General features: G+C 53.3%; 9 protein-coding genes across 9 annotated transcripts; 4 read left to right on the plus strand and 5 right to left on the minus strand.

The window, feature by feature from the left end:
* Positions 1 to 24: 24 nt before the first annotated feature.
* On the plus strand, positions 25 to 1,410 carry BDZ99DRAFT_410499 (uncharacterized protein). Its single transcript, XM_033716589.1, has 2 exons — positions 25 to 272; positions 349 to 1,410. The coding sequence occupies exons 1-2, from the start codon at positions 95 to 97 to the stop codon at positions 1,083 to 1,085; spliced, it is 915 nt and encodes a 304-aa protein (XP_033581126.1). The 5' UTR covers positions 25 to 94; the 3' UTR covers positions 1,086 to 1,410.
* A 328-nt stretch (positions 1,411 to 1,738) lies between these two features.
* BDZ99DRAFT_232356 (uncharacterized protein) lies at positions 1,739 to 3,651 on the minus strand. Its single transcript, XM_033713526.1, has one exon. It carries the CDS (start codon positions 3,332 to 3,334, stop codon positions 2,237 to 2,239), a length of 1,098 nt encoding a protein of 365 aa, XP_033581127.1. The 5' UTR covers positions 3,335 to 3,651; the 3' UTR covers positions 1,739 to 2,236.
* Positions 3,652 to 3,750: 99 nt separating this feature from the next.
* Positions 3,751 to 5,055, minus strand: BDZ99DRAFT_232379 (uncharacterized protein). Its single transcript, XM_033713528.1, has 2 exons — positions 4,774 to 5,055; positions 3,751 to 4,666 (listed from the first exon to the last, which is right to left on the minus strand). The coding sequence occupies exons 1-2, from the start codon at positions 4,896 to 4,898 to the stop codon at positions 4,183 to 4,185; spliced, it is 609 nt and encodes a 202-aa protein (XP_033581128.1). The 5' UTR covers positions 4,899 to 5,055; the 3' UTR covers positions 3,751 to 4,182.
* On the plus strand, positions 5,043 to 6,487 carry BDZ99DRAFT_554506 (uncharacterized protein; the record flags this gene model as incomplete). Its single annotated transcript, XM_033727129.1, has 3 exons — positions 5,043 to 5,555; positions 5,601 to 5,723; positions 5,793 to 6,487. The coding sequence occupies 3 exons, from the start codon at positions 5,043 to 5,045 to the stop codon at positions 6,204 to 6,206; spliced, it is 1,050 nt and encodes a 349-aa protein (XP_033581129.1). The 3' UTR covers positions 6,207 to 6,487.
* Positions 6,259 to 7,391, minus strand: BDZ99DRAFT_459869 (uncharacterized protein). Its single transcript, XM_033719257.1, has 2 exons — positions 6,974 to 7,391; positions 6,259 to 6,896 (listed from the first exon to the last, which is right to left on the minus strand). Exons 1-2 carry the CDS (start codon positions 7,250 to 7,252, stop codon positions 6,450 to 6,452), a joined length of 726 nt encoding a protein of 241 aa, XP_033581130.1. The 5' UTR covers positions 7,253 to 7,391; the 3' UTR covers positions 6,259 to 6,449.
* A 114-nt stretch (positions 7,392 to 7,505) lies between these two features.
* BDZ99DRAFT_410503 (uncharacterized protein) lies at positions 7,506 to 9,575 on the plus strand. Its single transcript, XM_033716590.1, has 2 exons — positions 7,506 to 8,576; positions 8,628 to 9,575. The coding sequence occupies exons 1-2, from the start codon at positions 7,741 to 7,743 to the stop codon at positions 9,229 to 9,231; spliced, it is 1,440 nt and encodes a 479-aa protein (XP_033581131.1). The 5' UTR covers positions 7,506 to 7,740; the 3' UTR covers positions 9,232 to 9,575.
* Positions 9,576 to 9,718: 143 nt separating this feature from the next.
* On the minus strand, positions 9,719 to 11,068 carry BDZ99DRAFT_436934 (uncharacterized protein; the record flags this gene model as incomplete). The annotated part of the gene is made up of 2 exons (XM_033717560.1): positions 9,719 to 10,708; positions 10,754 to 11,068. 2 exons carry the CDS (start codon positions 11,066 to 11,068, stop codon positions 9,719 to 9,721), a joined length of 1,305 nt encoding a protein of 434 aa, XP_033581132.1.
* Positions 11,069 to 11,564: 496 nt separating this feature from the next.
* BDZ99DRAFT_506895 (TTL-domain-containing protein) lies at positions 11,565 to 16,037 on the plus strand (the record flags this gene model as incomplete). The annotated part of the gene is made up of 4 exons (XM_033724203.1): positions 11,565 to 12,469; positions 12,500 to 13,985; positions 14,241 to 14,268; positions 14,601 to 16,037. The coding sequence occupies exons 1-4, from the start codon at positions 11,716 to 11,718 to the stop codon at positions 16,035 to 16,037; spliced, it is 3,705 nt and encodes a 1,234-aa protein (XP_033581133.1). The 5' UTR covers positions 11,565 to 11,715.
* Positions 16,038 to 16,057: 20 nt separating this feature from the next.
* On the minus strand, positions 16,058 to 18,010 carry BDZ99DRAFT_436943 (galactokinase-like protein). The gene is made up of 2 exons (XM_033717561.1): positions 17,717 to 18,010; positions 16,058 to 17,633 (listed from the first exon to the last, which is right to left on the minus strand). Exons 1-2 carry the CDS (start codon positions 17,879 to 17,881, stop codon positions 16,230 to 16,232), a joined length of 1,569 nt encoding a protein of 522 aa, XP_033581134.1. The 5' UTR covers positions 17,882 to 18,010; the 3' UTR covers positions 16,058 to 16,229.
* Between the last annotated feature and the right edge of the window lie 750 nt (positions 18,011 to 18,760).

An 18,760-nucleotide genomic window follows, 5' to 3' on the forward strand; every position in this document is an offset into this window, starting at 1 on the left:
GCCAAACTTCCACCGAGACGTCACAGATCTTGAACCTTGGTCTCAACCCCAAGCCGCTATCACCAACTTTCGCGGACCCCCGACAGCACGGAAAATGGAGGACCAGGAGAGCCTCTTGGGCCTGACAGAAGTCGAGCCATCCCCCGTAGAGGAGACGCCTGTAGAATACTCAAAGGATGGATATTTCCCTTCGTCAAGCTCACCCTCGCCGCCACCAGGATACTCCCGCACCTCAACCCTGGGATTAGGGAATCATGGGCCTGCATATTACCGTAAGAACTTCCTCTATATACTTCTGAAATCCCTTCTTCGTTTTCTACAGTCTTGTTACCCACTAACACGTCTCAGTAACCCGCATCCAACGCTACTCCTCCTACACCTTCACAGCCTTCGCCTCCCTCCACATCGTCAACACCTCCTTAATCCCCCTTGTGACACGCTCGGTACCCACCAGCGAACCCTACCTCCTCCTCACCCGGCCAGCCTATCAATCCGCCCTCATGGAACCCTTCCTCGTCGTCCTCCCCCTCTTCACCCACGTTGCTTCAGGAATCGCGCTGCGCCTCTACCGAAGACGAATCGCGCTTCGACGATACGGCGCCGAGTCCCAATCCGACCGGAAGCACATCCCATGGCCTCCCATCAGCGGAACCTCGAAGCTCGGATACGCCCTCGTGCCGCTACTTGGCTTCCACATGCTCGCGGCGCGCGGCCTACCGATGTACCTGCACGGGGACAGCGCGCTGGTGAACCTGTCGTACATAAGCCATGGCTTCGCGCTACATCCTGTGGTCTCGAGCGCTGGGTTCACGGCGCTGCTTGCGGTCGGCACGTGGCACGTGGTGTGGGGTTGGGCGCGGTGGTTGGGGCTCGCGCCACGGCATGGACAGAGCAGTGGGGCGGAGCAGGAGCTGGTGAAGAAGAGGCGATGGTATCAGGTCAATGGGCTTGCGGCTGCGGTGGCGGGATTGTGGATGGCGGGGGGATTGGGGGTTGTGGGGAGGGCGGGGAAGGTCGCGGGCTGGGTAGGTAGGGAGTATGACGAATTATATAGAGCGTTGCCGATTCTGGGGAGGTGGGCGTAGGAGGGCGTAGGAGGGCGAGGAACGGGACGGTCGTGGAGAGAAGAGGTGCTGGATGTAGCCAGCAAGTACCTTTGTAATTCTACTTTTCCGACTTGGCTTATTTGATACCAATTGGGCTTTGCTACTACTGGAAGCTAGAATAGAAAGGTTTGCCATTTATACTTCTCCTTGTTTGCAACGGATAGTAGGGTAAGAGCTTTGTTTATTGTACGGAGCGTATGATGTTGCAATGCGACTGGCGTCTCTTACTATTTTATATTCTATCATGTCCAACCTTCTCTGATTATCTAATGCTAAAAAGAATACAAAAATAGTAGCAAGCACGTACACGCAATAGTAAGTAAGACCTTCTGTTCTATTTGCATCCAGACCGGAAATTAAAAGAGTAATAAATAAAAAGAATATCTGAGGAGCAAAACACCACCCTCTTTCGAGGGTGTAGCCACCTCGGAGAGGTTTCTCTTCCGCCCGCCCGCAGTATTTCAGTCCGTCATCTTAACCGGCCACTCTCAGCCTCACGCACCAACTGCATACGTCCTCTTTACCAGGCTTCCAAGCCTCTCTACGAACCAGGCCGCCCGAAGTCAACTCGACTTTTTAACACCCGAAAGGTCGAATCGAGAATCGAACTCAAGACCCAGGGGTGAGGTTGTCGACGGTAGTGAAACGCTACCTCGGGAGGTATAATGCCTGCGATCCGGCCGCGGGCTTACACACGATGTGGCCGACCAACTGAGCTGCTGGGCAATTAGTAGATGGAGGGGTCTGCAATTTACGCGGAATATATAGATCGGTTGAGGAGTCACGCTCACAGGTAAATAAACATGACGTAGGGAACTCACCTCACCCAGCGGCCACCTCTTGCCTGGTCAATCTCATTATTATTTTCATTTCACCACTGGATTCGGGGTTCCTACAGTCATTACCGTCATCTCTTTTCACAATTTGAGGGTTTCTTCAGGGGAAAGTCATTCTCATTTGAGGATAGCTAGGGCCAGCAATCACGCCAGAATCTCTAGCAGTGATCGGATGCGTCTCCGCCGGCATCACAGCTCAGCGCACCATCATAGGACGCCTATTCAAGGGCGAGGCAAGCGAAATATCTCGTCGCGGTGCACTTCACTTTTACTAGGAGGGGAATAGGATCTCACTTACCAAGTGCCATCGCCACCACAGAAGCACTCCACGCCGCAGAAGGCGCACGGCCACGCATTGCGCAGCACGGCAGCTGAGATCTTTGTTGGCAGGGCGGGCTCTTTCTGGTCTTTCAACCCAGCGCCCCCATTGTCGGCCGTGGAGCTATCGAGAAGCTCATGGATCGAGGTGATGAGGTCGATGTGTTGCTGGATGGAAGCTGGGTCGGAATCCCAATCTTTCTCTGGCGGCGTCGATGTGTTGCGAGGAGTCGGGCGGTCGAATACCACAGGAACCCACGAACTATCTGGATCCGGAGACGCGAAGTTAGCAGTATAAGGCGAAGGATAGCGGCCAAACAGGCTCGGGTCACGATAGAGAGGAGCCGCCACTGATGGACCCAGGTCAGGCCGAACGTCAATCGGCGCTCGAGGATATTTCACCCGGTTGTGAACTACAAAATCTGGCGCCTCGGCATTCAGCTTGGTGCTGATTCCTAGGTCAGCCTTGTGACCTGGGCCAGTCGCGCTCACGCTCGACGCGGGAGTCATCTTGACACTAGCGCTTCCCTCGCTCGAGGTTGGCGCTTCGCTGGCCAACCTGCTCTTCTCCTTCTCTGCAGAGCCAGGGCTTCCTGCGGGATCTTGGAGCTCTTTAGGTTTCTCGAGCCCAGCGACTACAGATGCAAACGACTCTAGAATGTCGAGCGCGCTGCATATGACGCTCATCATCATCTCAAGTGGCGGCTTTGGGGACCTACCGCTCAGGTATTGCTCTGTCAAGTCTGCGAAGGATTGGACTGCATCAGCCATGTGCTGCCGAGCTTCTTCATGCTCTGGAGTCCTAGGAGCGGCAGTGGCTGCCGCGTAGCGGGATGACAGGCCGTAGCCATGAGCAATGAAGATTGAGCTGAGGTGCGGTAGGGAAAGGAGATAGGGATCTCCGGAGTCTCCTTCGTTGGGCAGGTCTTTACGAGAGCAGGACTCGCAAGGAAGCCTAGAGATCGTGTGATGGGCGATCCGTGGATTGCCCTTCTTGATCTGTTCGCCCGCCGTGGTGTCATCGGGGGTCAGCCGGTGATGACCGCAGCTGAAGAAGGTTAGTTCTGATGGCATGGCCTGGAGCAACGGTGAGGACTTGGTACCTGCTATGTTGTTGGTACTGGGGGGTGGGGGCTTTGTGTAAGTGCTGAAGGGGATGAAGGTAGAGAAATGTGGTTATGGAAAAGGGAAGTGGAACTGGGGTGGACTTCCACATTCTCGAGATATGAAGAGCATATATATGAGATCATTCACTCTTCACAACGTGACATATTAGTACATTGTGAATTCTCATATCAAATACGAAGAGTAGTACGAAGACATTGTGGAGGTCCCTGTACTCACGTGTGGGGTTAGAACGCGGATTGAATGAACAAACGCATTATAAAGACACCATGCTATGTGTGCACTGGGCACTATTACCTACTGTCGCTCTTGGTCACTATCCGGATTTGCCTGATCACGCAGCCGGTGCGAAGTACTGAAGAGGTCTTGAAAGCCAGCTCAAATTTTGCTGTACCACGCTTTGTATGCTATCCTGATTTCTGAGGACCTATCGAACTACCCAAGTAGTGGTAGGGAGTATACAGACTGGATTTTGACTGAAGGTGTGTAGCGAAGTAAGATAGAGAAGATCCAAAGAGAGTGCAGGATCTAATACCACCATGCTAATAAGACTAACATTGCATGCTATCAGAGCCATCGCCTTCACCGGACCAGGATACTGTTGAACCTGTTTGGTCCACCCATTCGATAAGAGCGCCAATAGAAAACATTATGGTGGTATCCAATGGGGCTTGTGGGATTAAGTGTGTTGAATTTTGATTAAGCAGAAACGTGTGCAGCGAGATTTTGCCTGACATGTCAACATGATCTTCAAGAAAAATTCCCGATTTGATACCAGTTCCAGAGTCAAAAAGAGTCTAGTATATAGTGCCAACCGTATCGCAGAGCGCCTTAATATCAGTAGCCTTGATATTCTTCATCAAGTCTGCGATGTCGATGACTTCTGGGTGATGAGTTCCGTGGCGTACAAATGTCCGACCCGATATTCGTCGACGCAGAATCGTGTCCAGATGACCCCAGAAACGCCTTGAAATAACATGGTGGGTCTTTGAAGATCCGGCCCATTCATCCTCTGTCCTGGATTTATAACGTAGTCTTTCAGGATATGAAGAGAATCCCAAGCCATAATAATCCCGGATCTCGAGGCAGGGGACCTCGAAGAAGGTCGTCTTTCGCCCGCGAGGTAATGGAAGATAGTCCATTCCCTGTATGGTGGGAACAGCAAACCTAAATAGATGGTGTTGTTCTGCGGCCGTTGGGCATGAAGACAATACAGTACCAGGACAAAAGTCTGTGTACACCGAGGTGTTACCGTCCGAAGTCTTCCGATGTATTAAGAGCCTGAACGTCGTGTAAGCGAGTCATTATGAAGGGTGTGTAAACTAGACAGGCTACCTCAGACGATATCATCTGCTAGTACTCACAAAAGACACTGACGCGAGACTTACTTTGGAGTATTGAACGTGTAGGCAACTACCTGATCAACGGCAACGGAGTGGAAGGAAACCGATGTCCCGATAGTGTAAGCTTCTAGTGCGTCCAAAGTTATCTTGTATATGCACCAGCTTTCCATTGCGGGCCAGAAAATACTTAGATTTGCGTAGATGCTTGTCGACAAGCTCTTCACCCTTCCGGCTTCTACCAATCAAACAGTGTGGTAGCAACTGATAAAGAGCCGGCGCTCTACATGTTTTGAGGAATACCAAATTTCTACACGATGCTGCCGCTGAGAGGTCTCGCAAAATGGGCACCTTTCAAGATCGACGCGTTAGGCTTAGTGACACTGCTAGGCGTTCGTGAAGTCGACCAGGCTATCGGAAAGCTCACATACCATCGATATCTGGAGTTCTTGCCGCTTCTAGGGGCACATGTTGTGGCTGGTAACGCCTACCTAAAGCCGATACGCGGGTTCGAGCTGTACAACCTAACAGACGAAATCAAAGCGACAGACGCTAGCGGCTGGTTTGCAAGGTGGATTCTTGGGCACTCACGCAGAGAGGTGCAGAAAGCTAGAACGGTAATCCGCATAACAGATGAGGAGTCAAAGAAAGAGAAGCCAGGATGGGTTAATCGATCCAGTGTCATGGGAGCCTTCGTGCTTTGCGTACTGGTAGTGCTTCCGGCACTTATAGGTGATTGGTGGGGTCTGTCAAACGGTATTTTCATTGCGACCTCAATCGTAGTTCGGTGGTTTCTTCTTCAACAAGTACGATCCGTGCTTGACCAGATAGTGAAAAATCACGAAGGACTTCAGGCGAATAGAAGAATCCAGGAGATCGACGACATGAAGGAGAGAAATGGGCAGAAAGTAAAGGTTCTCATGGTTCTCCCAACGGGCTCTGCTGTTACGATCTGCGCCACTCGCGGCATCATACTAGCGTTGCTGACATCGCCGTCTGTGTTTCGCAAGAAACCAGAGGAGAACGACGTCCAGTTCGAGCAGCGGGAGGAGCACTAGCAGCGCTAGCAACTTGCCGTCCGATGCATTGGTTGGGCTGCCTTTGTCGGCAATGCGTTGACGCTTGGATCGCCCAGTCTCTTTTACCAGATGATCTGTATCGTCATACAGGCTGTCGCCACGATGCTCTATACTTGGGGTCATTGTGAAGAGCGGTTCGAAATCGGTAGCCGGCTGAAGCTGGAGATAGACAAGGAACCCCCAAGTATCATTGAAGATAACCGGCATACGGCTTATGCGCGACTCAATCTTTCAGAGACCGAAGAGAATTGCATGGTGACATGGGCCCTGGCATCACAGAGAGGGAATGGAGGCTGGTGGCTTAAGTACTTTAAGAGGAAACACTTTCTATTTCCCGATGCCCAAGACGATGGCTCGAAGTCTGCGGAAGGAGGCGCTGGAATAGGCCCGCATGGATCATGACTGGCTTCTATGGACAAGCAAGACGGAAAGACACATCAATGATGGAAAACGACAGGCGCGAGCTCGAGGTTCATGAAGCGTTTTGACTAGATTAATGTAAATATGGGGCCATAGTTTGTGTGTCTGTCGTCAAAGGTATAGAATGCAAAAAAAGTCCAATCACTCGCCTGGGGTATCAGCCACGAGCCTGCTTCTTTGAACCTGAAATTTCTATCGAGAGCTTGTGATATTTTACTCACAACCTCAACCCAGCCCTCTGCCACGACCTCTCAAACCTCGCCCGATACCACTCCCCGCTCTCCCAGCTGAACTTGCTCCTCTAGGTAACCCTCTACCGCCTTGTCCACCCACACCCACATACCCACTTGGTCCCGTCGACGAGCTCCCTCTCGTACCTCTTGTACCCCTTCCTCTACCCCGCCCTGGAGTTCTTGAAGAGGCTGCCTCCCTCCTCCGCTCCTCCTCGGCTACCCTGCGCGCTGCAGCTTCCTTCCTCGCTTGTTCCTCAGCTTCGCGTCGTGCAGCGGCCTGTTGCTTCTGAATCTCTTCGTTCTCAATATCGGCTAGATCTTGAGTGGCACCCTGCCAGTTCGGGGAGAGGATGAGTCGTTGATTGTGTTCGGTTTGGGAGAGGATGCGGGTCCAAGTTTGTAGTAGGGTCGAGGCGTTTTGAACAGTGCGAGAGACGGTCTGTTGATCAAGTTAGTGCAAAGGATATCGAATATGATTCCTTCATCCTCATATTGCACGGATCTTGCTTCACGTACATCCATATTGCTTTTCGCCTTTTCTAAGCTCTCAACAACACCCTCTATGACTTTGTTGACACTGCGCACACTCTCTAGCTCTTTCCGCAGGGCCGCTTCTCGGGCCTCTTCTGTGGTGTATCGGGACTCTGCTGGACGCGTTTTTGGGGCCGCAGGAGCTTCTTCGGACGCGATCATCGCTTTGGCATCTTTTGATTTCCCTTTGCGCGTGGCGGGGGTGTCGAATAACGCGTCGTCGGAGTCTGAGAGGGTCAAGTCGTCGAGACTGGGGTGGTCCATGGTGGGGAATGTTCTCGGAGTGCGTGCTATTGACAGACTGAGACAGTCGCGACCAGAAAGGCGTCAATTCGGCGTGTTTCGTTGTTTGCTTGATGAAGGAGCTGTTCCCCGCTTGTGTTGACGTGGGGGTTGTGATTCTTCGAGTGAATTGGATCGTGCGTGATGCTGTTGACCCCGTTGCCAAGCCCCAACCTCGTTCCTTCCCAGCCTCTCCCGACGAGAAGCAGCCCTATTCCATCTCCCCCCTCCGACGCCCACGACCACCATCTCTGCCTCTCCCTAAATTCTACATTTCGTTTGGAGTGCTGTCAGTGCGAATTAACCGTGCATTGCTGTCCATTTCACTCTCTGTTAATCTTGCCATCGACAACAAGCTACCTTTGCACCTACATCGTCATATTTATCGAACCACACCACGCTTCCGCTCTCACGCTCCTTCTCTGCGCCCTCGTTTAGACGAGAAGGAACCTCGCTTCTCACTTCTCACGATGGCCACCACCCCTCCTCGACGATCCCGCGTCCACACGCCGCCAACACCTCTCCACGGCGCGCGCTACGACGCCTATGAGCCCTATTCTCCCCGCCGTTCTACCCGCGTTGCTGCTCAACGCAAGCCATTCCTAAGCAGCAACTCTACGCCGCCGAAAACGCATCGTTCCGTGCGCGCATCGACGCCGACCGGCAGCCGGAAGCAAACAGCGGGCACGTCCAGCCAGACCTTTTCTCCGCCGTCTTCACCCTCCTCGCCAAGTGTCCATTCTGCGCCAAAGAGTCCGCGCTCTGTACCCCGCCGACGCGTCAACAACGGCCTTCGTAAACACCAAGGTCTCCATTTTTCTGATTCAGACGACATGCCTGCAGGAGACGCATCGACAACAAGCCATCTCTCCGTCCTAGACTCACGCGGCATGCTACCTACTCCCGTGAAAACACCGCGCAAGCGCAACCTTCAGAACTCCGCCATCGCTTCTACGGCTCGTGTTTTGTTTCCCAGCCGCCCAGCCACCATCGAGGACGCCATGCCGACGCCGCGAAAGAGCCGGAAGGGCAAAAAGAACGCGTTCACGTTGCAGTCATTTGCGGAGGGCGACGATGAGGACGAGGAGAAGATCGAGATCTATACCGACACGAAGGAGCGGATTCCCAGCCTGGATCCGGACGAAGACAACCCATTCATCACGCGCAGCAAGAACGGGAAGACCAAGGCAAGCGCTAGCATTGCAGCACCGGAGCCGAAGAGGCGGAAGATTAGTCCTAGTGAAGAAGAGCGTGTGAGGAAGATGGAAGAGAAGGCGCGAAATAACGAGGGCATGATCTACGTATTGTAAGTTGACCCACAGCTACCACCTACTTGAAAATATCTAACGCCCAACAGCCGCGGCCGCAAACTGTTCCGCAAATTCGATGACGCCTCCGCCTCCTCCGGGAGCGACGATGACACTAATCTCGCCCCTACTACCGCTGTCCGCCGTCAAGTCGGTGCAGCCGCTAGCCGTCCCTTCACCCGCTCAACCATCCAACCGCGCCTGCTCTTCCCGAATGAAGAGCAACGCCGTGAGCGCGAAGCCGCTCAACTCGCAGAGGAAGAGGCGACAACCGACATTGAAGTTCCGGTTCCCATCCCGAGCTCCACCCGCAAAGGCAAAGGCCGTGTCAACAACGAAGCCAGTACGCCCGTGAAATCCCAATTCTCTCCCGCAACGCCGCCCTCCACCGGACGCGCGCGGCGGACTCGCCAAACGGATGCTGTAGTTGACGAGCCGGAGGAGCACATGGAGCTTGACGTCCAGAGCGAGGAAGAGATACGGACGCCGGTGCTGCCACAGCAGAAGGCCAAGGGCAAGAAGACGAGTCCGTTCGATTCCTGGCAGCGTGTCAAACCCACTGCGAGGGCTGTGAGTGGACGAGGTGCGAAGAGAGAAGGTGATGTCTTGGAGGGAACTGGAAAGAGAGTCCGAAATGGAGCTAGCGGTATCTGAGATGTCTTGGAGCTGGTAGGAGCTAGTAGGATGATGATTAATGGGTAAAGATGCTGGGACGAGTGGATTGGGACCGCGGGATGCGAGGAACGGGATGCATTCATGATTGTAACGACCTTTTCTGCCGTTAGGGCTGCATGGTGTTGGATACGGTTCTTGCTTTTGGTTAAAGGCTGAGACTACGGTATCAGTAGTTGGAAGCTCAAGCCTGGTTTTACAGGCAAGCACTGTCCTTTCGGTCCTCCGGCATATTGGAAAAGGTTTTCATAGCACAGACGGCGGATAATTCTTCGAAGCGGCAAGCCCAAAATTACATAGTTGTAGTGAATAGATCTTATATCTCCACGTGTGCCGCCGATGCAGATGTGACGCCTGAACGCTTTCTGCCCGCCCAATCCAATTCCCAAGGTAATCCAAAATTCAACTACCCAAACGCCTCATACATAATCCAACCAACAAACAACTCCCTGGTCCTATACACCCAGATTCACTTCTTCACCGCCGGCTTCGCGGTAAAGAAGCTACTCAACTTCTTCATCCCGCTCGTATCCGCCTTCCGCAGCTGCTTCAACCCCCGACTCTCGGACTTTTTCCTTTTCTCGTCCTCCTCCTTCTTCCGCCGCTTCTCCGCCCGGATCTCGGCCTGCTCGTCTGCGTCCTCGTCGAAGGCGCGCTTGCGGCTGATGTTGTCGGATACGGACCTCAGCGCGGCGGATTTCTGCCGTAGGGAAGAGAGGTGCGCGAGGTGGGTGGTTAAAGGGGTGAAGTCGATTGTTGGAGCTACGAGAGAGGCGTTGATAGCCGTGTGAAGCGTAGGCGGGACTAGGGAGAGGAGGAGGGAGAGGGCGGTGCGGAGACGGAGGAGGTGGGGGATGCCTTCTGGTGCCGATATTGCTGGCGGTTGGAGGGAGGTGGTGGATGTCGCTTCTGTAGTCTCTGATTTGACTGTGGTTTGCGAGTCTCCAGTAGGTGTTGTGGCGGTGGTGGTTTGGGACTGCAAGTCTACGGCCTCGCTGCTCTCGAACACACTGATCCCGCTGTCTTCGCGCGGGATGTCTAAGATAGGCACGTCGAGAGCGCTCCGGACGAACTTCTCTTCCATGGATGCGGGTAGGCCGTTGGCGGCCATTCGTTCTGCTTTTTGGAGGAGGATGGAGACGAGTCTGGGGTACGAGAGGCGGTACATTTTCTCGTCGCCGGCGTCGACGATGTCGGCCACGGATTCCATGCGCTTTGCTATGCGTTCCTTGAGCTTGGGGGTGCGTAGGAGTTGTCTGAGGTGCGGAGAAGTTGCTGCGAGGGTGTCGAGGTGGTCGTCTAGGGAGAGGAAAAGCTGTTTCTGATGTTCTTTTGGGGTCGACTTGGGCGCAAGAGCGGGGAGGAGAAGGAAGAGTATATCGAGTGGTGTGGCTATGAAGAGATCTGCGGACTTGGTGATGTAGCCTTTATCCACTGACGCGGTGTCCTCTTTCGCAGCCTCCGTGTCCGCCTCTTTACCACAAGTTCCCCCATTTTCAATTACGTTGCTCTTGCTATCTATATCTGTCTTTTGTATCCGTGGTGGGGCAAGTAGCCAACTCCTTGGAGAGCTTCTCGGCGCCGCGATTTTGGTAAATTCATAGAATCCTTTTTCTGGACAGAAGTAGTAACGAGTTGGTGTCGCGGTCGCTGGGTGAGACAATGTGACAATTCGCGAATCTGGGGACGTGTCTTTCGGGAGGATAAATAGCCTAGGAGGATCTGCGGCGCTGGGAGGAAGTGCAGCGGGTGCAATGGTTTCGGGGGGAATGGTTTCTTTAGATACTTTTGCGGCTGGTTTTGAGCGTGTCCGAGCCATTTTGAAGGGCCAATGAAGTGATAATTTGTATTCAGCGTAGCTTCACAGTTATCAGTACTGTTATGGTCGGATTTGGGGGATAATTGTGTTGTTTGAAGGCTGATTGTGGGATATCAAAATGCAAGCAAGGTCGACGCGTCCGGGCGTGGAGGAAATCGCGTTCCCCGGCTTCGTTTCACATTTAGAAGGGACAAGGGTGACGACAACCCTGCAACGACAACATTCCACAGCGCAGTCAGACTTCAGCTGAGCGACCAGACGCGCCAATTCATTCATAGACGCTATTCACTGACAGTCTGGGGAGCAAACCGCTTACAATCTTCCCAATTCGGCGGGACATGGGACCAGCAGCCGTTGCGCCATCGACATCACTGGCGCGGGATCAACACCACACCTGTAGCACTACACGGCGATGATAATACGGGAATCCGCTATGTCGAAAGGTACCTTTACAATGCCTCCGTGTTGTCGCAGGCGTTTTGCTAATAACTTGTCTAGTCCCATCTGGAGAACCAAATTGGCCCCCCAAATCACCCTACGACGCCCTACTCAGCTCTCCCAGTGGCCGAAAGAAGCTGGAACAGCGCCGTGATCGCGATTCTCCCTCCCCATCGCCACTACGAAGGCCCTCTTCCACGAGACGACCAATGTCGAGGGGGCGAGTTTCATCAGATGACGAGGACGACGATGAGGAGACACTGGAGCTCAAACTCAAGGCAATCGAAGCACGATTGAAGCTCAAAAAACTAAAACAAGCACGAGCTAGGCGGGCGGAGAGTGAAGAGGGTGACAATGGCTCAAGGACGGGGTCGCGGGCAAATACGTCAACTTCAGCACCCATCAAGGTATCTGGGTTACGGGTACCTCGCGATATTCCACGTCCACAATCCGCTGTCCAGGTTCCAGGATCTCCTGTGCGGAACAGCAGAGCTCCAGACGTTCAAAAATCACCCGCGCGCGTGTTATTGGGGATCGACAAAGGATTGAGAGCTCACGATGTGTCCTTGAAGAGAGCATCAAGTTTCAACCACCGGACCGATGCTGCTCGTGATGCTACTGGATCATTATCGCGGGCGAATTCCCAACGAGGTCGGACTGAAGTTAGCACTCCTGCTCCACGGGGAAAGAGTTTCAGCGAGCGGATAGCGGAAAGCAGGTTGAATGACAAGGAGCGTCAGGACAAGCTCTCGAGAATTGAGAGCTCGCGAAGTCGTGGCTTCGGGGTCAGCGCGGATGATTTATATTCGTCTCAAGATCTACCAGGATCACGAACAATGTCGTCACTATCTTCTAGCAGCACCAGGACCGAAAGCCGTGCGATGGCCCCACCTGTCAATAATACTCAATATCTCCAAAAGAGCCGCTCCTTAGCCGCTATAGAGAAGTCCGCGACACCAAGAAGTGGATCAACACTCTCCTCCCGATCAGAAGGGTCTCACGCCACCACCACCACATTCTCCTCTAAATCCTCAGCTAGCAACACTCGCAACCCTAAGCCTCCTCCATCCACCGCAAACCCCTCTTCCGAACTTTCTAACGTCAATGAATCCATCGAACCTTCAATCTTCGAGACTTTCTCTGGCTTCCACCTCTCAAAACGTCTTATCCCGCACAACACTTTAACCCGTACCCTGGACGGCAAGTCCCTCTATAATCTCCCGAAACTTCTCAAAGAAGTCAAAGGCCCAGAATATGACACTCCAGATGTTGAATCCGACTATGTGGTGCTAGGCATCATCGCCTCGAAGTCATCTCCTTTAACGCCCAAGAACGCTCGCAAGATCAACGCTAGTGACAACGACCCAGACGATGCTGCAAATGGGCCAAGCAAGTTCATGGTACTGCACTTGACGGATCTGAAGTGGGAGATCGATTTGTTTCTTTTCGATACAGGCTTCTCCCAGTTCTGGAAGTTGAGCGTGGGGACCATCATTGCAGTGCTGAATCCGGAGATCATGCCGCCACGAAACCGTGCCACCGGACAGTTTTCACTCAAACTATCAAGCAGCGAAGACACTGTGCTGGAAATTGGCATGGCGCGGGACTTGGGATTCTGCAAGGCGATCAAAAAAGACGGCAAGGAGTGTCGGCAGTGGATCGATGGACGAAAGACAGAGTACTGTGATTTCCATGTCGAGCTGGCAATTGATAAGAGCAAAAGGGGTAGAATGGAGGTCAACACTATGACAGGTTTTGGAAAAGGAACGAGAGGGGGTGGTGGTAGCAGGGGCGGGCGTGGCGGGTCCGGTGGGAGGGGGGGGGGACAAGGCGGTAAAGACGATGGATTAGTGAGACAGGGGAGGTTTCATGATCGAAATCTCCACGAGACAGTCTATATTGCTCCTGGGTCGAGGAGTGCCGCGCAGTTACTAGACGAGGAAGATACGATCACCGGAGTGGGCAGGGCGGAGGCGCATCGGAAACGGCTCGCAGACCAGGAGAGGGAGAGGGAGTTAGCAAAGAGGCTAGGTGAGGCGGGGAATGGTATGGGCGCTGCTTATATGAAAGCGAGAGGTGTTGATAAGCAAGAACAGGAAGAGAAACGAGCGGAGGCCGAGAAGCAGAAGGGCGAGAGTCTCGGCGAAGAAACGTTGAGTCTGCTGGGTCGAAAAGCTGGAGACGTCACACTAAGTCCTGTGAAGCGTAAACGAAGCACGGGGTTCAGCAGCACCAACAAGACAAGTGAGCCGATGGGATGGGGCGGAGCTTTCCAACGAGGCTTACCTGTTCCGAAAAAGAAAGAGCGAGAGGAGAGGGAAGTCAGTCCAGCCAAAAAGAAAGCGAGGTTCATGCTCGAGAAGAAGGGTATCAGGGAGCCAGGACGGGATAGTCTTGGTGGAATGGACATTGGGCTGATAGCTGCTATGGACGAGGACGATGACGATGATGACGGCTTGGAGATTATTCCCAGCATGCGGTAAGCTTTGGGCGGCTTTGGCCTGGGTATGGTGTTTGGTACTGCATTGGTATAGGATATCCTCATGGGTTTATATGGAGCGACATTAGGCGAATCAGATCGCTTGACTGATATTGCCGGAGTTAAACCGGTTGTCAACTTTCACGGCTCAATTTTGACGTCGGTGATGGTGCTTGTCTATAGGCAACCTGCGTAGACCCTATCAAGAGAAATTAGCTTTCGTTGAAGAGCCTTTCGATGCTCACCTTTTCTTAGCTCCTCATCATCAGAACATCGACTGTCAGTGAACTTGTTCTTTCAAAGTCCTGATTTCTTCAAGCGGGTTTCCACGAGAACGGATCTTCGTCTAGGTGATCGCATTCTTCCTCTTCAATTTCCTGTCGCTTCTATACTAGTCTACCAGCTCTTGTTTCTACTTTCGAAGTTACTATGACGTTCATTTCCTGCGATCTAACTATCACACGACGTTTTTCGAATACACATGCTTCTCAATCTAATTGATATAGCACGAGGAAGACTCACGAGAGCCGATTTTACAAAAATTCTGCACTCCACTAATTCTCACCTACACTATCGTCATATCACGACATTTTCTCCGCTAAAATGGCATCCAAGCCTGAGCAGCCCTCCTTCTACGCTATAATTGCCTACGAAGACCCCTACGTCCAACCGCTCATCCTCTCTGCACTCAATAAACGCTTTCCCGATCAGTACAACCTCATTCCCTCCCTCTTGGATCTCCCTTCTACCACGCCGTCACCAGATAAAGCCCCGCAAAAGGATTCAGAACCCAACCTCCTGCAAATTCTCCCATACGAATCTCTCTTTTTGGACCACGCTCTCGCCCATCCAACCACATCCCTCATAAACGCCTACATTATCCGTAAAGCGCTGATCCGTAAGCACTACCTCGCCACCACCGTCGCGAACTGGATCGTCAAGAACCCCGACGGTGTACTGAAAACGAACGTCGTGCCCGGCGAGAGCTTCGAGGTCGATTACGTCGAGTTCCTAGACGAAGCAGTACTGGAATGCTGGGGCCTAAGGGAGAGCTGGGACCGGAACACCGCCAAAGAAACCTCCCGCGAGGAGCGAGTCTCAGGCAGCGACCCCCAAGAGCGCGAATGGTGGATCCTCAAACCCGGCCTCAGCGACCGCGGGCAGGGCATCCGCCTCTTCAGCTCCGAAGAAGAACTCACAGCGATCTTCGAGGAATGGGATCCCGACAGCGACAGCGACAGCGACGACGACAACGAGATCTCTCCCTCCCCCTCCCCCTCCGAGAACGAGAGCACCAGCCTCCCGCAACCCCCCAAGGAAGCGACGTCCTCAGACGACCGCATCATAACATCCCACCTCCGCCACTTCACCGCGCAGCCCTACATCCACCCGCCCCTCCTACTGCCCCCTCCCGGCGCACCCGCCGACGCGCCCCGCAAATTCCACATCCGCACCTACGTCCTTGCCTACGGCGCTCTGCGCGTGTTCGTCTACAAACCCATGCTCGCCCTCTTCGCCGCGGCGCCGTACGTCCCGCCCTGGGTGTCCCCCGCCGCGGGTGCCGACGTCAACAGTGCCGCGGGCCTGCGCGCGCATCTGACGAACACGTGTCTGCAAGAGACCGGGGAGCGGGAGGGGAGTGTGGGGTTGTTTTGGGAGTTGCCCGACGCCGTCGGCAACGCAGAAGCAGTAGACGGTAAGGGGTGGAAAGAGGAAGTGTTCCAGCAGATCTGTGCTGTGACGGGCGAGGTGTTTGAGGCGGCGGCGAGGGGTATGGGCGTGCATTTCCAGCCGCTGCCGAATGCGTTTGAGGTGTTTGGGTTGGATTTTTTGGTTAAAGATGGGGGGGAGGCGGCGTGCACGACGTATTTGCTGGAGGTGAATGCCTTTCCGGATTTTAAGCAGACGGGGGTTGAGTTGAGGGATTTGATTGGGGGGCTGTGGGAGGGGGTTGTGGATGTGGCTGTTGGGGGTTTCTTTGGGTTGGATGGAGAAGCGGGGAGGGATGAGAGGATGGTAGAGGTGTTAGATATTGATCTTGGGAGGCGGTAGTGTGGGTTATTGAGAGGCACATGGTTTGTGGAAAGATGTGGCCTGCTTTTGATATGGCATGCATTGTATTTATTCGAGACCCGTGTTCGGGGTAGATTTTCGCTAATAGAATTATCTACTCGTTCGCCATACTCCGTCCGTCTGGAGTGCACCACTCCATTTCCAAACCTTTGAGGTCTCTATTCCACGCTTTCAAACAACCATATCACCTAGCACCTTGAACACCGCACTCCCACTTCCCGGTTTGCTGACAACGACCGCCTCAGCCAGCTTCTCGTCGCTGATTTCTGGCCACTTCTTCCGGTAGTACTCCTTTTCCCACACACTCCTCACGGCATCAACCTTGTCCTTTGGCACGAGATGGACACTGCAACCACCCCATCCAGCACCAGTGAGTCGGCTCCCATACGCGCCGGCTCCCCGAGCAAGGGTGCACAGCTCGTCCAGTTCCGGACAACTACAATCATATACATCGCGGCATGAATCTTGCGTAGCATTCATCAAGTCACCCAAGGAGGTGAGCAGAGCGTCGCCGGCGCCGTCTGTGGGTGGCGAGGAGAGCAGCTGGCGGAATTTGATGACTCTCTCGGCTTCTGTGAAAACGTGGAGGGCGCGTTGGCGGAGCATGAAGCGTTCTGCGCGGACGGTAAACTTGGACATGTACTTTGCGTTGAGCTCATCCTCAGAGATGCCTAGCAGGCCGCAGATGTCGGCGCGGGTATAGCCTTCTTCTTGTATGAGGTAGTCTTGAGTTAGCTGAGCCAGCTTCTCGAGCTGGACCTTGAAATCAGTCACGGAAGTTTTGCTGTTGTCTGAGATGCCTTCTTTCTCCTCGAAGTAGGTGTCGTGGAAGCCGCGGAGAGAGGTACCGAGGGGTGATGAGTCGGTTGGTAGTGGCGTTTTGAGATTGAAGACCTTTGCCAGGTAGACAGCTGCTAATGTGCACTCAACGACTCGGAGATTGTAGCATACAGGCGCTGTGACGTGTTTGTCGGCTGCGACGAAGGATTGAGCGATGACGAAGGTGAGCTCAGGAGAAGTGGATGGGAAGGAGATTGGTGTGGCGGTCAGACTGGGTTTGAAGGAGACGTAAAGAGCACTTCCGCGTAGGGAGAACACAGAAGCAGATTGATCCATGCCTCCTGAGTTCACACCAACCGCCCGTTCTGAGACAATAGCCAGCTCACACAACTCCGTCTTGTCCACCTTCTCCTCTCCGTTCGCCTTCATGACTGTTAGCGCGCTCGTGCACACGAAAGCTGCGCTGCTAGATAGCCCGCCGCCACTTGGTACCGTGCCATCTGATAATATGTCCATGCCGACGGATGTGAATCGTGCATCCTTCTTCTTCTGTTGTAATAGCTTTGTCGCTCCTCGTAGCCCGGACTTGAAGTAGTTTGTCCATTCGTGCGCAGACGCGTCAATTGGCACCTCGCCTTCCGCTGGGATCTCAAATTCTCGACTTGGGAATTTCTCCGAGAGGACGTTTGCTATGCGGACGGTGGCTTTGCCGGTGGTAGGGCGGACGGCAACGGCCATGAGGAAGTCGGCGGTGACAGCCATAGGGAGGACCTCGTATAAGGAGTAGTCGATATGCTGGTCGCTGTCGTTAGCCTTTTGTGATTACAGAAACATGTCTGAGAGACATAATTGACACTCCAAGAAAATTGAATGCTCACTTCGCCAATCAGGTTCACCCTGCCCGGACTTCTGGATACAAAGTCGGCCTGGTGTCCATACTTCTCCTTGAACGATGCTAGCAGCTTCTCCCAGCGCGTCTTTTCCACGGGGATAGCATCATCGGGGTAGATGTCGTGTAAGGAAGTTGCTGTAGGCACTTCCATCGTTCGCGGATGCTTGCGAGAGCTGTCGCGGGGTATCAAAGCTCGATATTTGGCTCAATTGAAAGCTTTACAGTGTGTTTGGTGTGAGAATACAGAAGGTGAGGAAAAGAAGAATCACAGCGAGGGAAGTACCAGGTGTTTGTATGCTGTGACAGGTGATGGGAGTTTATTTTAAATGTCAAGTGACGGCGTTACTGCGGCACGAGACGGAAGCAGTGCAGTTTTGGGAATCCCCGCGTTGTGGCGTCCTACCTGTTAAAGTGTGGCGCATAAGATACCTTCTCCTGGGGACCTGGCCAGGGCCTACCCTAATTTGGTGGCTTCTCGTCCTCTCGCAGCATCTTTCATCAGCCCTCCGTTCAAAAGTCTTTGCTCTCCATCTGATCTTTTTTTCAACATTAGAATAGTGTCTTTACAGTTTACATCTTCTCTCGAAAGTGCCTATATGGATATTCTCATTCATCGTGAAGACGCATAGCGTTGTCGCTATCGGTCAAGATTTCCAACAGAGTCTCAGCCTTGCATGGACACTCTCTACGTGGCCATGCAGGATAGGCTGAGGCCTAGGAGGCTACAAACTTATGAGAGGAAACCGCTCTATCGTAATCCTAACCATCTTTCTATCGTTCCGCCGTACTAGTGATAGATTCTGGGTTCAAGAGCTGCTTCCATCTATGCTAGAACTATTCAATACCTCGCCTATGTTAGATCTATATGGAAACCTCCACACCTGCGTCGCGTCGAGCAGTTGAACTTTTAGATCAGTACTTCATCCCTCGAGCTGAAGACTCAACATGGCAAAGCCGAGCCTCTTATTCCGACGCTGATATCCAAGAGATATCCTCTCTCCTCAATCATACGAACCCGAAATGGCGCCAG

This window comes from Mytilinidion resinicola, assembly GCF_010093595.1.
Source record: "Mytilinidion resinicola strain CBS 304.34 unplaced genomic scaffold BDZ99scaffold_4, whole genome shotgun sequence".
Classification (NCBI taxonomy): Eukaryota; Fungi; Ascomycota; class Dothideomycetes; order Mytilinidiales; family Mytilinidiaceae; genus Mytilinidion; species Mytilinidion resinicola.

Excerpts from the sequence above, each read along its gene's own strand:
- BDZ99DRAFT_459869 (XM_033719257.1), bottom strand. The coding sequence starts at position 7,252 with ATGGACCACCCCAGTCTCGACGACTTGACCCTCTCAGACTCCGACGAC. Across the intron at positions 6,897-6,973 it reads AGGCGAAAAGCAATATGGAT|ACCGTCTCTCGCACTGTTCA; the intron begins GTACGTGAAGCA and ends CTTGATCAACAG.
- BDZ99DRAFT_232356 (XM_033713526.1), bottom strand. The coding sequence starts at position 3,334 with ATGCCATCAGAACTAACCTTCTTCAGCTGCGGTCATCACCGGCTGACC.
- BDZ99DRAFT_436943 (XM_033717561.1), bottom strand. The coding sequence starts at position 17,881 with ATGGAAGTGCCTACAGCAACTTCCTTACACGACATCTACCCCGATGAT. Across the intron at positions 17,634-17,716 it reads GGGTGAACCTGATTGGCGAA|CATATCGACTACTCCTTATA; the intron begins GTGAGCATTCAA and ends GACAGCGACCAG.
- BDZ99DRAFT_232379 (XM_033713528.1), bottom strand. The coding sequence starts at position 4,898 with ATGGAAAGCTGGTGCATATACAAGATAACTTTGGACGCACTAGAAGCT. Across the intron at positions 4,667-4,773 it reads TACACGTTCAATACTCCAAA|GCTCTTAATACATCGGAAGA; the intron begins GTAAGTCTCGCG and ends CACGACGTTCAG.
- BDZ99DRAFT_410503 (XM_033716590.1), top strand. The coding sequence starts at position 7,741 with ATGGCCACCACCCCTCCTCGACGATCCCGCGTCCACACGCCGCCAACA. Across the intron at positions 8,577-8,627 it reads GAGGGCATGATCTACGTATT|CCGCGGCCGCAAACTGTTCC; the intron begins GTAAGTTGACCC and ends AACGCCCAACAG.
- BDZ99DRAFT_410499 (XM_033716589.1), top strand. The coding sequence starts at position 95 with ATGGAGGACCAGGAGAGCCTCTTGGGCCTGACAGAAGTCGAGCCATCC. Across the intron at positions 273-348 it reads TCATGGGCCTGCATATTACC|TAACCCGCATCCAACGCTAC; the intron begins GTAAGAACTTCC and ends AACACGTCTCAG.